Consider the following 15,932-nt stretch of genomic DNA (forward strand, 5'->3'; position numbering starts at 1 on the left):
AATGTCGAAACAACTAACTCTGTTTTATTCAATGCCAAACCAGAAATAAGCCAAAGTTATCACTACGGGCTCGGTGCAACCCGATTCGGCTTTAGACGGATATATATGAAATCACGAGATACACACATTCTTTCGAATAATAACAATAAAATTAAACCAGATCCTGATCAAGTTCCGGTCTGGTTCAAGCATAGAGACTTCTTCCGCAGCGATCACACTCGGTTAAGTGAGAAACCGGGGTTTTACCAGCATTGATCTTCTGCAGGTTTGGAAGATCGACCTCAAGAACATCACGAAGAGCCTTAGAGCCTTCTCGGAGTTCATCAGAGCTGCCAAAAGGAAAAGAAATAATCAGTAACCGAATCAGTCGATAACCAATGATAAAACCGCTAAAGAAACCAGACCAGTTTAGCTGTTTCTAATTTACCTGATGGAGAGTGGTGGAGTTAAGCGGACAATGGTGTTGTGAGTCGGTTTAGCCAACACTCCTCTCTCCTTCAAGCTCAAGCAAATATCATAAGCTGAAACAGGAGATAAGCTTTCGCTGTTGAACTCAACCGCATTGAACAATCCTCTCCCTCTTACTTCTTTTATGTAATCAGGAAACTTTTCCTTGATTTCATTCAGTTGAATCCTCAGTTCATCTCCACGACTTGCTGATCTACAAGATTCAAGAACTGGGAAATGTTAATCCAAAGAACCAGAGTCTATTTTAGAAAGTAAAAGTGGGTACCTTTCGACGAGTTTCTCTTCCTCGATAACATCTAAAGAAGCCATAGCTACAGCACTAGCTAAAGGGTTCCCACCAAATGTGCTGGAATACAAAAAAAAGGAACAAGCTTTATCCCAAACAGACTGATAAATGTTATGTTACTAAGAATATATTGATGTAACGCTTGTGCGAACCTTCCGTGTTGGCCAGGTTTGATATGAAGCATGACATTTTTATCAGCAAGCACTGCACTTACTGGAACCACTCCTCCACCTAATGCTTTCCCAAGTATCTTTCAAATAGAAAGTTCAAATTGATTTTCGATAAGCTACGTAATGGCTTTGCTCCGGGAAGTATATCAGAAAAGTAAAAGAACATACCACCATGTCGGGACGAATCTCTTCCCAGTCACAAGCTAACATCTTCCCGGATCTCGCTAGACCGCTTTGTACTTCATCAGCTATCATCAAAACGTTGTGTTTTGTGCAGAGTTCTCTAACAGCTTTCAAATAACCCTCAGGAGGAATAACAACCTATAAACAAAGCAAAACCAATGTGATTCATCCTCTAAAATGATTATTATTGCTCGGGAAGAGGGAACTTACTCCAGCTTCTCCTTGAATAGGCTCGAAAAGGAATCCAGCTATTTTATCTCCCTTCTCTGAAATTTTATCATAACAATAACATGATCCACTCATTAAGCTCAAATCTTAAAGCATTCATACCTTTAAAGATCTTCTCAAGTGAATCAGCGTCACCAAAATCAACTTTAAGATTCCCAGGCAACAACGGTCCGAACCCGCGAGTAGCATCATTGTCACAACTCATGGAGATAACTGCTAACGTACGACCATGAAAGCAACCACAACAAGAGACGATTATAGCCTCGTCTTTGGGGATGTGTTTCTTCTCGTGACCCCATTTTCTCGCAACTTTCAAAGCGGTTTCGACACCTTCAGCGCCGGTGTTCATAGGAAGCACCATCTCATAACCGAACATGTTAGTGAGACGCTCAGCAAAGACGGGGAACTTATCATTATAAAAGGCTCGTGAACTTAAAGTGAGCTTCTCCACTTGTTCCTGCAGTGCCTTGATGATCTTAGGGTGGCAATGTCCCTGCGAAATACAAAAAAAAAATAAAAAAGAATCGAAAAAGTAAGAAATTTTCCACTTTTTGTTGAACGAGGCTGAGGAGGAGTGAGGCCTTTGGAGTCATGAACCTGATTAACAGCGGAGTAAGCAGCAAGAAAGTCGATGTATTTTTTGCCTTCAGGGTCCCATATGGTTGAGCCATTTCCGCGAGAAAACACAACCGGAACTGGATGGTAACTACAATATTTTGACACAAGATATATAATTTACAGACAAAAAGGTTAGCAACTAAAGTTTATACCAAAGATCATCCCAAACCCAATTTGTGCAAACGCTGATTGTAAATTAAAGAAGAAGAGGAGCAAAACCCAGAACCCAAAAGAAGAGGACAAAGTTGGAAATTTCAGAATCGGAGAAAAACGAAACCTTTGAGGAGATAAAAAGAAAAGAAGGAGGCTTTACTTGTGGGCGCTGAATTCGGATTCCAGTTCAATCAATCGCTGAGAAGAAGATAACGGAGTTTTTGAGTTCGATTCCGGCAGTCCTCCATAACTCCGCCGTGCTCCGGCACTAGAAAGTCTGGTGGTAGACACACGCTGAATCAAACGTCTCGTGGCTGCTGCCATTACAGTCTTTCAGAAATGGACGCAAATGTTTATTTTTGTTTCTGCTCTTTTTGGGCCCTCCCTCCTCTTTGTTTCTAGGACTTTACTCTGGATTGTACCAGTAACTCATGTGTTCATTCTATTTTATCCCACCAATTAAAAACAATATAATTTTTAATATATTTTAATCAGAAACGTGGTGAAAATCGAAATTGCCCTTAATGAAACCAAATATTTACAGGATCCAACCTAAACTATTTGACTCGACCCACTATTAGCCGGATCCTTAACCAGATCCGCGCGTTCCTTTCCCTTTTCTCTTCCTTTGTCGTCTCTCACTCTCTTCTAAATCTTCTAAACCTGAAAATTAAAAAAAAATCCTAGAACCGACGAAAACGATGAAGCTCACCGCATTGACTGCTTCCTTCACTGCTTCTTCTCTGATCTTCCCTTAGTCCCTCGTGCCTTTCCTTGTTACTCTGATTTCATGATTTCTCCAAATCAGTCTGTAACCCTAGATTTGACGAAATCAATTGAAAAAATTGATCGAATCAACTGCTCCTGCGGCGTATTCTATTCTCCCGCTCCTTCTGTCGGCGACGCAATCGACAGAACCCTAGACTTCATCTCCCATCTCCTATTTTCGTTCTCGTCTCTTCCGTGTAAAAGGTATGTTCTCTCTCCAATTTTTGATTGATTTTGTTGTTGGTTTGAAAGTCCGTTTGAAAGTATTGTGGTTGAAAATCGGTTAGGTTCAGATTTTTTTCAGAATGAGGATTACAGAGACTGAAACTTTGACACGTTTGGTTTTGAGGTTATAGAGATTGAAAGTTTGGTTTCAGACTTGAGATAAGTCTAGTGATTATTGAAGACTAACTGTTTTGGTGATAGAATGTCCTAGACTGTTTGATATGTGAAACCGAGTTGAGTGATTGATTAATTGTGATGTAGTGATCGAATTGATTGGTTGGATTTTATTATTGAATGAATGATTTAGGGTTTTGAGATCAGACAGCTATAAGAATCAATGATTTATTTTGTAGATATTTCATTGAATGGGTTTGTTAGCGTTGGTGGTTATTGAACGTTTATTGTGTATGTATATATTCAGGGGATCAAGATATTGAGAGGCTATAGATAATGGCAGGCCAAGGTCGAGGGAGAAAAAAATCTCAGCAGAAAAAGTCCACAAAAAGAAACAGTGCTCCTGTAGAAGAGCAGCATGTATAAGAACTTTCAACAGAGAATGATAGTGATGATCTGTCAGCACACGGAATTGAGTCTGATAATCAGGGAACCGATAATCAGTCTGCATCATCTCAGGTAAATTATTCCAAATGCTAATAAACAGACTAGTAAGAAACAAATGCTAATATAATTTTTATTTGGTTTACAGGAGTGCCAACCACTGCCACCTGATGAGCTATGTTTCAAGAACACCGAGTTCACCCAGACGTGTAAGATACAGAGCAAGTGTTATGTGACCGAGACGGTGAAGTTTCTGAAGAAGGCTAGGTTTAAGCCTGAGCTCGAGTGGTTTGAAAACCACCCTCAGTTTTGCCATTTTTTCCACATGCCCGATGAACCAAACTTGAAGCTGCAGGGTATGTGGATGCTTCTACTGCGCACTGTTCCTTTACATGAGTCAGAGGACACATCTTGGTTTGCTGTTAATGGAGTGCCCATTCGGTATTCAATGAGAGAGCATGCTCTCATCTCGGGATTGGACTGCCATGACTACCCGGCTAAGTATAAGAAGATTGGAAGCTTTGCGTTTGTAGACAGGCATTTCAAATCACATAAGGAGATCACTATGCTATCTGTGAGAGAGAAGTTGTTGAGTATGAGTGCGTGTGGGGATCGACTCAAAATGGCAGTGCTTTACTTCTTAGGCACGATTATCAGAGCGAGGGGAAGGTATAATGCCCCGTTCGACCCTTTCGTATTAAGAATCGTCAACGATGTGGAGGTTTGTAAAACCTTTCCTTGGGGTCGGTTGACGTTTGAAGATGCTCTCCGGTCCATCACTCACGTGATGAAGCATCTGAAAGGGAAACCTAAGAATAATGTCAACTTTCCCGGGTTCATAATTCCTTTGGAGGTAAATTTGATTTATCCTTATGATTTTTTTTTTCGAGTGTATTTTTTTTCTTATGATTTTTTTTTCTTTTGACAATCAGATCCTGGCATTTGAGTGTATTCCAGCTCTGAAAGCACGATTTAGAGAAGGTGTAGAAGGCTGTATGAGTAAGTGTCCGAGGATGTGTAAAAAGCGGTTCCAAAGTAACAGCATGAAGGGTTATCCTCTTGAGGATTTGTACGACACACTAGGAGAAATTAAGGTATGTGTTACGTGTTGTTTTGTTTTTATTAAGTGAGTGGAATACAATGTGTTTGATATTTTGTTTGGTATAAATTTTCAGGTTATTGAAAGTGTTCTTGTTCCTACTGTTGATGAGGAACCTCTCATGGCACGCTTAATGGATGGGGAGCCAGACTATGAAAATGAAGAAGGCGTGAGTAATTTGTGGAGCACGTGGTTGACTGTTAAGGAGAAGCCTATCTTTTGGCAAGAACTCTATGAGTTAGATGTGGCTGCAAGGGAGTTTCCTCAGAAGAAAGACAAAAGGAAAGTGCATGAAGAAGCATCCTCCTCTAATACAAGTTTGGAGGACGTTTTGAAAGGGTTTGAAGAGAGGTTGATGACAAGTTTGAGTGAAGTGAATGGGAAGGTGGAAAAAATGAACAAGAGACTTGGGAAGATTGAACGTTGCCAAGTTGTTTTAAAAAAGAGGTGTAAAAGGATGAAGGCAATGGAGAAGAAGCTTGAGAAGATTGAAGATTGCCAATATTATTTAAAAAAGAAGGCCAAGAAGGTGGAGAAAGAAATGAAGGAAATGAAAGAGAAGGAGGAGGATAAGGAGAACAATGACGGTTTCGACTATCAAGGCATGGATTATGACTGGGGTGGACAGCGGAATGACAGCAATGGAGCGGACGCAACAACCAAAGAACCTGTAGATGAAGATATGGTTGAAAATACAGAGGTGGTAGAAGAGAAAGAGAGTGAAGAAGACGCTCAGAAGGACGATAGAGGTTCTGAGGAAGAGACAGAACCTGAACCTGAAGCAGAAGCAGAAGCTGAAGAAGACAAAGAAAAAGAGGATGAGGAAGAGAGTGAAGAAGAGGCTCAGAAGGAACCTGATGAGGTTCAAGATGAGGTTGAGATGAATGAAGCCAATGAGATTGAAGAAGAGGTTGAAACAGAGGCTCGGGTTGAAGTTGAAACCGAGAAAACTGCTACACCACCACGTGGTAGGACTAAGGCAGCAGCCGCGAGGAGACAAATCCTAACAACACCAGAGAAGTTGTTCGGAAAGGCTGAAAAAATGGTGGAGGAAGAGATGAAAGAACCTGAGGAAGAGGGTGAAAAAATGGTGGAGGAAGAGGTGGAAGAACCTGAGGAAGAGGGTGAAAAAATGGTGGAGGAAGAAGTGGTAGAGCCTGAGGAAGAGGCTGGAAAAATGGTGGAGGAAGAGGTGGAAGAACCTGAGGAAGAGGCTGGAAAAATGGTTGTCTACGAAGGCAGTACTTGTGAAACGAAGGAAGCTGACAAGGGAGCAGCCAAGCCTTCTGGAACTGGGGTCAAGCATAGGCCAAAACAAATGGCATTGAGGAAGCACGCTACTAAGCAGGCTCCTAAGCCGAGGGGTAGACCGAGAAAGGATACTGAACCAAAGAAGTTCACAACGCCAGAACAGACAAAAAGGATACGTTCACGTTCACAGTGGGTTTCCACTCCTTTCACTGAAGCTAACACTGATGAGATTGAAGGGCGCAAGAAGAAGCCTAGAACAAAGGCGTAGAAGACAAGAAGCTTAAAATATTTTGGGTGTTAAGTATTTATCTCGGATTTGTTGTGAACTTATGTAAGAAGTTATGTTTTGTTGCTTGCTGGTCTGTAAAACTTGAATGATATCTCTTATGTAGGATGCTCTGTGTTGTGTGATTGTCTTGCAGCAGGTTTGGCCCAATTGAGGACAAAACGATCTAAGTCTTAAGAAAACACATTTGTACTACTAGGTTTATTATGTATTACTAAGACAAACAAAATTGTCAACAATAAGAAAAAAAAATATAAGAAAAAAAATGGCACATGTATAAAACGTGTAAAACGTGTAAAATATAAGAAAAAAAAATAGCACATGTCTAAAACGTGTAAAATATAATATTAAACAAAACATGTTTGAATACTCTTAGTAGTACTCAAGGAAGTAGTAATATTTCATTCTTCATAGTAATATTTTTGTAAATCAGAACATTTTTTAGTAATACAACCTGAAGAAATTAAATTTATTAGTAATACAAATGTATTTAGACAATTTTAGATTATATATAACACACTGACATAATTTTTTTAAATAAAATGCGTATTTTCTGAATTTCATCCTATTATGGCCTTCACATCAAGACATTAGTATAGAAGTAGAAGGATGTTTTCTATAGAAATGAGAGGTTTTCAACTAATTTCAGAATTTAAGAGTATTTTATGTCTAATTTGGCAAATAAACACAAATATGACCATATAATCTCGTAATATATGAGATATTTTTTACTAAAAATAAATAATAAGACGAAAACAAAAGTTCTTTGAAACATGCATACTACATAGTAATTCAAAGTAGTTCAAAGTAGTTCAAAGTAGTTCAAGGTAGTCCAAAGTAGTACCTAGTAGTCCATATTACACATAGTAGTTCGCAGTAGTACCGAGTAGTCCATATTACACATAGTAGTTCACAGTAATACCGAGTAGTGCAGTGTTACCTAGTACAAGAGTTCCATGTTACTCAGTGGGGGAAAAAGTACTTCCACATTCAAAATACTCATGCAAACGTCCGCCTCTCCTTCCCCTGCCCCTGCCTCTTCCCCTTCCGCGTCCTCTTCTCCGTCCACGAGATTCTCCGGCTGATGGAAACCTTTGCTTTTGAGTGGGTCCTTTCTTTTTTTCGTATACCGGGGGAAGAACTTTAAGTGCTCGAATCTCATCAGGTATGACCCATTCAGACATATGAGGAACTGGATAAATCGTCCTACAGTATGCCAATGCCCACAACTCCACCAAATAGTATTTTGAACAAAACTCTTGTAGATGAAGATCTCTTCCTACGCTCAAGAACTTGGCAGCAGCAGCAGCATGAACACATGGGATTTTGTCTAGATCAAAACACCTGCAGGTGCACATTTTTCTTGCCAAATCAACCGTATAAATCTTTCCGTCACTACCATTGACATTGTACTCAAGGTGGAAGCTGTTTATCTCAACAACATCTAAACACCTCGCTTCCAAACATCTTTTTGACAACTCCTTTTCCACTGTTGGCACAAGCTTCTTTGTGACTGGTATTTCAGCTGCCTTCTTCCTATGTTTGTTAAACCATTCAGTCATTTTCTTGATGATAACATCAATCATCGGTAGCATGAAGAATTTCCTCGCTTCCCGAAGAACACCATTAATGGATTCTGCTGCATTAGTTGTGTTAACATTGTATCTGTCTCCTTCAAAGTAACATCTTGCCCATTTTCTCACTTCAACACTTTTCTCCAGATACGCCGCAGCAGAAGGATACCTTCTGGAAAAGGCATCGTAGAGATCATCGAACTCAGCCACTGTATAAGCATGTGCACACTCTGTAAACTTGCTTGCGCAAGCGTCTCTATTGTTGAAAACATGTCCTTTGACATTTTGAGACAAATGCCAGATACAATACCCATGTGCAGCCATTGGGAACACCTCACGTATTGACTTGATCAAGCTCGCATTTCTATCCGAAAGAAACACCAATTCGCCTTCATCTGCTATCACTGACCTCAACTTATTCATAAACCACATCCAGCTTTCGTCTTTCTCACCATCAACTACACCAAATGCGATAGGGTAGTGGTGACGATCCGGATCTTGAGCCGTCGCAACAAGCAGAACTCCACCATAAACATGCTTAAGATGTGTTCCATCCACAATGATAACTTTCCTCATCGCTGCGAATCCTTCTATGGAAGCTCCAAATGCGAAAAATAGATACTTAAATCTTTTTGCCGCATCCACTTCAACATAACTTACTGAGTCAGGATTCTTCAACTTAAGCATGTACATGTAGGAGTGTATCATAGAAAAACTCTCTTCCGGAGTACCTCGGACTTCATTAGCAGCCATCCTTTTTCCTCTCCATGCTGTGGCATACGACACATCAACACCAACCTTGTGGGTAACCATACTGATCAGATCAGCTGGTGTTGGTGTGTCATATCTACCGGGATATTCTTCACTCAAAACAGATGCGACAACATGTGGTGTGCCTCTCCTTCTGTTTCTAAGGGTACTTGTAGTTACTACTGAGCATGTATGAGACTTGTTGTAAGTTCTAACCGTCCAAAGATCTGAATTCTTAAGCTTTACTACACGCAAATACCACTTGCAACCTTCTTTGGCTCCTCGACATTTTGCCACAAATCTCACAGTATCGGACTTCAATGTTTCATACTCAAAACCATTCTTATGTGCACCCCTCTGAACTAGAACTTGCATGGCTACCTTAGTTCTGAATTCTTGACCCTTAACCAAATCGAGACCATCATCCCATTCTTCTTCTACTGCAGCCGTGGCTTCAACTCCTCCTCTTGCAGCTGCAACTCCGGCTCTTGCAGCTTCAACTTCCGCTCCTCCAGCTTCTTCTTCCACTCTTACTTCTGTTCCTTCATACCCATGCTCTAAATTCTCATGCATCTCAATGTCTTCATGTTGTTCGGGTGTGTAAAGCGCGACCACACCATCCATCTCATGATCCTGATCAGTTCCATCTTGCTCAGTGTCATCTTCCTCGGTCCCATCAGAAAGACCAACATAGCTATCATCAGTTTCATCATCATCTTCATCAGAAAGACCAACATAGCTATCATCAGTCTCATCATCATCTCCTAAAAGTGACATACCACCATATGTATCATCCATGTCGCTGCTGATCTCCACATGTAAAACACTTCTACATTTATCATGATTTACTTGCATGAGATAACCCAAAACGTCTTCATCACACCAAATATATGATGGCTTGTTCGAATACAATACCATTGGAAAGTAACTAATCTTCAACATCCCATCTCTATTTGCCTTAATCTTTCTGCATATACTTTCAACCAATTCAGAATACGTAATCTCTTCCACAGCTGTCTTCATCACTAGAGTGTGAATTTCATCTTCTCCCGAGATCCATCTTCTCTCACCCCCATCTTTGATGTAACTTCCTCCGTAATCAAAACATATGATTGTAATAGGTGAGGCCATAGATTTCCTGAAACAAAAATTATGATGAGTTAACCGTTTAAAGAATCTAAGTTGTCCAAGATCTTTGGTACATACTCTATTTAGTAATACAAGTAATACAAGTAATACAGATTGTAGCTTAGTAGTACTAGTAATTCCAGTATTTTCTATAAATTTTCATTTTTGTTGATTTAACCCTTTTAACTAACCCAGGGGGTATTATACAACTCACAATATCGTCTACCAATATTGTAATGTATTATTTTGGTTTAAAACAGTGAAAAATAAGTAGAAATATACAAAATAGTCCTAAAAAAACATCATTTTCATACCAATATACCTAAAACTTTAATCTTTCATCGGTTTAAGTATGTTTAATCAAAAAATAACATGTTACAAAACTCACATTATCGTCTAACACCATTTTTATGTTTTTTCCTATCAAACTCGTGTTAAAAGAATCGTGTTAAAAGAATCGTGTTAAAAGAAGAGAACCTTTATTTTCATTTTTCTTTGAAAACTTTTACGATTTTTAGAGCTAAGTTTTTATTTTTTTCGTTACCCATAACACATAGAACATAAGTAGTATATTAGTATGAAAATTTCATGAAAAAATCGTACCAATTTTCGTCAAAATAACCTCCAAAAAACGCCAATGGAGCTTGAAGGGGAAGAAGAATTCGCAGGTGGTTGGAAAAAATGGAGCATAATCTGAAAAAAAAAGGAACAGATGGACACCTGTGGGAAGGAGAGAGGTAGATGGAGTGTGGGATCGCTTGTTAAGTGTCCATTAATTATGGATTTTATGTGGGAGGATGAAGGGTCCGCTTTCTATTTCTAAAATTAGAAAGTATTTCAAAATTAGAAAGTAAGGTGTGAGGTCAGCAAGAAATAGATAATAATATAATAGCTGAGAATAATAAAGAGAAGAGAAATATGGTAGGGTAGTTAGAAAAGAATTGGGGTATCGAGAATACAAAATTTCCAACGGGGTCAATATAGATTACTTTCCTTCTTTCTCTTCTTACTTTTGTTCGTTTTCCAAGAAAGTGATCGTTTCTCGGGATGCATCATATCACATTAAAAAATGGTTCTCAATTTGTTAAGGGAAATTTAAATCGATTTACGGTTTAGTTCGGTTTAATTTATTTTGGTCTCATCTACACAAGCTAACTAAAGAGGTGTGCTTAATTGATACGGACTTGAGAATTTTGGGAAAACGACAATAACAATATGTTGTCTTTTTTTCCTAAGTTTCACACATTCCCATGTTCTTATCCTTATTTTTTTTTGTTCATTCTGTAATTTTATTATCCAGTAGAGATGAGAAGAATAGTAATCACAGTATTATTAGAAAAAATGGAAAATCACTTTACAATTGCGTAACGTTATCTACTACAACGACGGGGACAGTGATGCAGAATGAAACCCTTACTTAGTGCGGGGACATGATTCGAACCTGTAATCTTCAGGTCATGAGCCTGATGAGTTGACCAATTCCTCTACCCCGCTTCTTCCCCGAGTTATTTATTACTTCTGCTCATAAGGCTTTCAGACCTCAACTAGTGCTTTGGCAATGACATTTTGCAAAACTTTCCAAATGGATAAATATCTTATCTGTTTCTAAGAATCTTTCCTCAATAAACTTGTGATTTATATAGAAAAAAGATGCCAAGAAGGCAAGACTATATAATTTACAAAGAACTAAGCAATGTATAATACATATGTCACATTGATGAAAGACTGTTGGGATTAAGCGGGAAAGAAGAAACGGAGACAAGGGATGTTGAGGCACGTTCAAAGGCAAAAGCCAAAAGCCAAAAGCAAAAAAAAAAAAAAAAAAAGATTGTTGCCTGTTTCTAGCAACCTAGTTACTACGTTGAACCGCATTGGTTGTCTGTATAAATGCCAGAGCAAAGTGATCAGACCGGCAAAGGCTAAAGCAAAAACTCAACACAGTCAGAAAACTCAAGACATTGATTCTAATGAGGGAATCGGAAAACACGCCAGTGAGGAGTGACAAGACCCTCAAAAGGTAGAGTGAATAAACACACAACACAATCAGTAAAGCTTTACTTGTTGCGTGTTCTAAAATGCTAAAATCCTCTACTCATAACCTAGTTTGCTACAAGCAGAATCGGATCATGATCAAGTTATGGAGGAGATAAGATACCTCAGAGTTCACGGAATATGTTTCAGGAAAAGAGTGAATAAGAAACAGTATTAGAGTTAGATCAATCAATCAACTGGAGCTAGACAAAAAAGACTCTAATATTGTAGCAGAGGAGATCCCAGTCATCAAGGAGAAAAGATCTAAAGGCTATTGTTATTGAAGTTATGGCTGTTCACTGGAGAAATTTATAGAGAAACACACAAGAACATGATTTGATTGAGATGTGATAAGAGTATAACTTGGCATCACATATCAATAAGCTGAGAAGCATGGGGGTTTTGTAGAGACAGAAAAACTAACACATAACTGATAGGACTGCTTTGGACTTAAGCGCAAAACAGAGAATAAGCATATAGCTTGATTGAAACAAGAACGATTTGTTTTCTATTGCACAGAGATAATATTATCATTTATTGAGCGAACAGGTCGCAAGGGAAGGGAGAATGAATGGTCCTGAGAAAGACTATAAGATGTCTATAGCACGAGAAACTATATAAAAAGTTACCGAATGGATGCTCGAAATATCGAAAGTCTGGATGATAGAATACAGATCCAACCATAGTCAAACACGAGCTTGATGGAAGGAGAGCGAGCGAGCTAGAAAGACAGGAACACACTTCTTCGGAAGAAGGGGTTTCAGGGGCAGAGCAAAACTACTCAAGTGGACATGATAAAAGCTTGGAACAAGTTCTCTGCGGTACGCTTCTGTTCAGGCGTTCCGGAAATGAGAGCAATGCGACCTCCATGTGAAGAAGATTCTGAATCAGATATTTCTATCATAGCTCCTGATATCTGATAGAAAGAGAGAGAGCAAAGAGGGAACATATCATGTGAAAAATGTTAGACGGTGACCCGAGGCTATATGGTGATCAGCTAGGAACGAGGAAGTAAAAAAAAAAAAGAAAATGTAAATAAAACAAACCCTTCTTATGTTGTCCAAGTTGCCTCCTCCTCTCCCCATTACTTTACCCACTGCATTGGACGGGATACGAATCTCCATTGTAGTAGAAGGATGAGGCAACCTGTGAATGCACAAGATAACTTGAAATAACCAAAAAACAATAAAACGAAAATAACTTTGTCATAGTAGCTGCAAGCTTACCCTCCATATCTACTGGATGAGTATGAAGAGTTGGATCCATAACTGTTATCCCCCGCCTGTTTGTACAAAAACACTTATGAGCTACACTAACACACAGAAAATCAAATAATTTAAGGAGAAGGAGATGTTACCGGAAAACTTCCATAACCATAGAGTCCACCGCTCATGCCTCCCTCTGGTCTCCTATCAAAATCCACAGGAGAAACTTGCGGAACAGAAGACATGAAAGATGGAGTTAGTGCAAGAGCAGCAGCATTACTTCTCTCCAAAGAAGAGAAGAAACTACTCTTCTCAGATCTTGCAGGAGGTTGTTGGTTCCTGAAACCAGTCGTCTCTCTATCTCTCAAAACATCATCTCGAAGCCTCAAAACTATCTGAATAAGCGCATCCCTCACATTGCTTGCTTCACCCGATATCTATAAACCAAAACATTATTAGAGCAATCAAGTGAAAGCAAAAAAAGGCTGAATGATTCTAAAGAATGGTTTACCTCAACGAGCTCATCATTTAGATCAGCACACTTATTATTCTCTTTCGAGATATAAATATTAGCGTTCGTCTTCTTCCTAATCTCGCTTATGATCGAACCACTCTTCCCTATAATGCATCCTATCACCTTAGAAGGCACAAGGAGCTGCATCTTAGGCTTCTCCTCGTCTTCATCGTTTATCTTCTCTTGAAGCAAAAGCACAGCCTCGACCGCCATCGACTTCAAATCATCAGGAGACTCTTTGGACGTTACAATGATAACACAGTCCTCGTCATGATTCGCCCTCGCCCTCGAGTCATTCACCTCGATACGAGACCCGCTCGCTTGTCTTATTCCCTTAATGGTCGAACCTCCTTTACCGATAACACGACCGATGTTGGAAGAAGAGCACAGAACTTTCACAACCAACTCTTCTTGCCTAGAAGAAGACCCGCCGCCAAAAGTACCATGATGAACCACAGGAAGAGCGGGGGAAGAGAAAACCCGGCGTTGCGGTTTCTCCATAACCCTGTGGTAGTGTGCCTATAAAGGATGGTACATTGGCTCCATGTTGGAAGATAGGATCTTGACTCTGGTATAAACCCGGTTTGCGGATAGATGGAAAGATCAGATGGGATTATAATACTTGCAGGAGCTTCTTGAACAGTTGCGTCAAGAGGAATCTGTTCTTTAGGACTGAACTTGTACATGATTGCAGAAACAGCAAACAGTGCTTTCTTTACTGACTCAGCCCCTCCAGATATCTAATCACACAGTAATCAAAACATTAGCAAAATAAAGAGACAGGAGGGCCGGTCCTGGGCAAAACCGAATGAAACATTCGCCTCTGGCCCATACATAGACCCCCAAATTTGTAAAAAATACAAATTTATTATTGAAATCTTTACTAAACCGACTACAACCCCCAAAATCTCAAGAACGGCTCTAGAAAGAGATAAGAATAATCATAAAGGTTTCAGACACTAACCGAAACAATGTTGTCAAAATCCATAGCACAAGCATGTGAAGGATCCGAGACATCTTTGGAGACAATCTTAACATTAGCTCCGGTTCTACTCCTAACCTTCTTAACCGTCGAACCAGCTTTACCAATCACATTAGAACACTGACTAGTCGGTACCAAAAGCCGGCACTCTCTAATATCATCTCTACCTATCTTAGTGTTCTCAGCAGCAGTAGCTAAAGAAGCAACGATAGCATCATGGAGTTTTAGCAGAGCGTCTTGAGCAGAGCACAAAGGGGCGATCTGGTCACTGTTCTCTATTTCAGCAATGTCCTTCTTGTCGTTGACCGTGCAGTAGATCGTTAGGACTCTTTCGGTACAGCCTGGGAAAGGGTCAACGACTTTGATTCTGGCTCTGGTTTCTTGTCTGATCGTGTTGATGACTTTGCCACTCTTGCCTATCACGCTTCCGATGACCCCACTAGGGCAGAGGATTCTGTAGACGACGAGATCGTCTTTGTTGTTGAGTTTTTCTTCGGTTTGGTGTGAAAGTCTTCTCTTTTGGTTCCTGTTGTTGTCGTCTCTGGTAGTACGGTTATGAGTTCTCTTATTACCACGCTCAACCATTGTTGTGTCTCTTGCAAATTTACAGAGGCCTGAAACAGGAAAGTGATAATCTTTTGTTGTTAAATTGAAATTCAATTGAATCCTAATAATGCAATTGAATGAGAGAGAAACCCTAGAAAAAGGAAAACTGAAATTGGGGTGGATAAGAAAAACTGAAAGTTCGATAATTGGAATTAGATATGAAATCAATTCAAGAGAAAACGAACATACGAGAGGATTGAAGATATTTTCTCTGTACAGAGATTTTAAGAGATGAAGAAGAAACAAAACTCTAACTGTTTGTGAAAACGAGGAGAGAGAGAGAGAGATTTATTGTCTGTACCAGAAGAGGAAGAAGAAGACGGCGACGTGTTCTAAAGATACTTTGATGATCTCTTCGGTTATATTTCCTTTGTGGGGTCGCTTAATTATCACTGCAGGAACTTACTTTGTTTCTGATTTTGGTATTTGGTCCGATTCTCTCAAAATTATTATTTATTAGGCCCCTAAAGTTTTTCTTTTTTATTTTGTAACAAGTAAAGTTTTTTTTTTTCGTTTATAATGAAATAAAGTTAAATTGAAATTAAAAAAAATAGATTTAGGAGGTGCAGTTGGTTATACACTTATACCACCCAATACTAGAATCAGGATTGAACGATTCTTACCATCTGTGAAGTACGGTGTCGTATCAGGTCTGGGCTAAGTGGGCCTTATACGTTTCGGTTGAGGAATGGGCAAAGTGTATTGGGCTTTAGACGTTAACAAGAAGAGAAAAACGAGTTCAGCTCGTTGAGCTTTGAGACATCTGGCAAAGGAGTTTGTTACAAATGGGAGTAGACCCCACAGGCCGTTAGGATCATTGTCTTCATCGTAACAAACAGAGAGAGCGAA

General features: G+C 39.5%; 4 protein-coding genes across 4 annotated transcripts; 1 reads left to right on the plus strand and 3 right to left on the minus strand.

Annotated features, from left to right (window-relative positions):
* Positions 1 to 2,430, minus strand: LOC106436857 (ornithine aminotransferase, mitochondrial). The gene is given in 9 exon segments (NM_001316290.1): positions 1 to 329; positions 428 to 661; positions 734 to 814; positions 907 to 1,004; positions 1,093 to 1,245; positions 1,318 to 1,373; positions 1,438 to 1,828; positions 1,933 to 2,041; positions 2,267 to 2,430. Coding segments are annotated over 9 exon segments (1,431 nt in total). The 3' UTR covers positions 1 to 184.
* Positions 2,431 to 3,394: 964 nt separating this feature from the next.
* Positions 3,395 to 6,508, plus strand: LOC106436851 (uncharacterized protein At3g43530-like). Its single transcript, XM_048762375.1, has 4 exons — positions 3,395 to 3,732; positions 3,806 to 4,510; positions 4,590 to 4,751; positions 4,833 to 6,508. The coding sequence occupies exons 2-4, from the start codon at positions 3,983 to 3,985 to the stop codon at positions 6,273 to 6,275; spliced, it is 2,133 nt and encodes a 710-aa protein (XP_048618332.1). The 5' UTR covers positions 3,395 to 3,732; positions 3,806 to 3,982; the 3' UTR covers positions 6,276 to 6,508.
* A 55-nt stretch (positions 6,509 to 6,563) lies between these two features.
* Positions 6,564 to 12,001, minus strand: LOC125589822 (protein FAR1-RELATED SEQUENCE 5-like). Its single transcript, XM_048762376.1, has 2 exons — positions 10,349 to 12,001; positions 6,564 to 9,755 (listed from the first exon to the last, which is right to left on the minus strand). The coding sequence occupies exon 2, from the start codon at positions 9,746 to 9,748 to the stop codon at positions 7,253 to 7,255; it is 2,496 nt and encodes an 831-aa protein (XP_048618333.1). The 5' UTR covers positions 9,749 to 9,755; positions 10,349 to 12,001; the 3' UTR covers positions 6,564 to 7,252.
* A 239-nt stretch (positions 12,002 to 12,240) lies between these two features.
* LOC106436856 (KH domain-containing protein At4g18375) lies at positions 12,241 to 15,424 on the minus strand. The gene is given in 9 exon segments (XM_013877803.3): positions 12,241 to 12,692; positions 12,823 to 12,922; positions 13,003 to 13,058; positions 13,134 to 13,418; positions 13,493 to 13,979; positions 13,981 to 14,075; positions 14,077 to 14,235; positions 14,460 to 15,091; positions 15,273 to 15,424. Coding segments are annotated over 8 exon segments (1,920 nt in total). The 5' UTR covers positions 15,063 to 15,091; positions 15,273 to 15,424; the 3' UTR covers positions 12,241 to 12,557.
* Between the last annotated feature and the right edge of the window lie 508 nt (positions 15,425 to 15,932).

The sequence above is a fragment of the Brassica napus genome, chromosome C7 (genome assembly GCF_020379485.1).
Source record: "Brassica napus cultivar Da-Ae chromosome C7, Da-Ae, whole genome shotgun sequence".
In the NCBI taxonomy this organism is placed as follows: Eukaryota; Viridiplantae; Streptophyta; class Magnoliopsida; order Brassicales; family Brassicaceae; genus Brassica; species Brassica napus.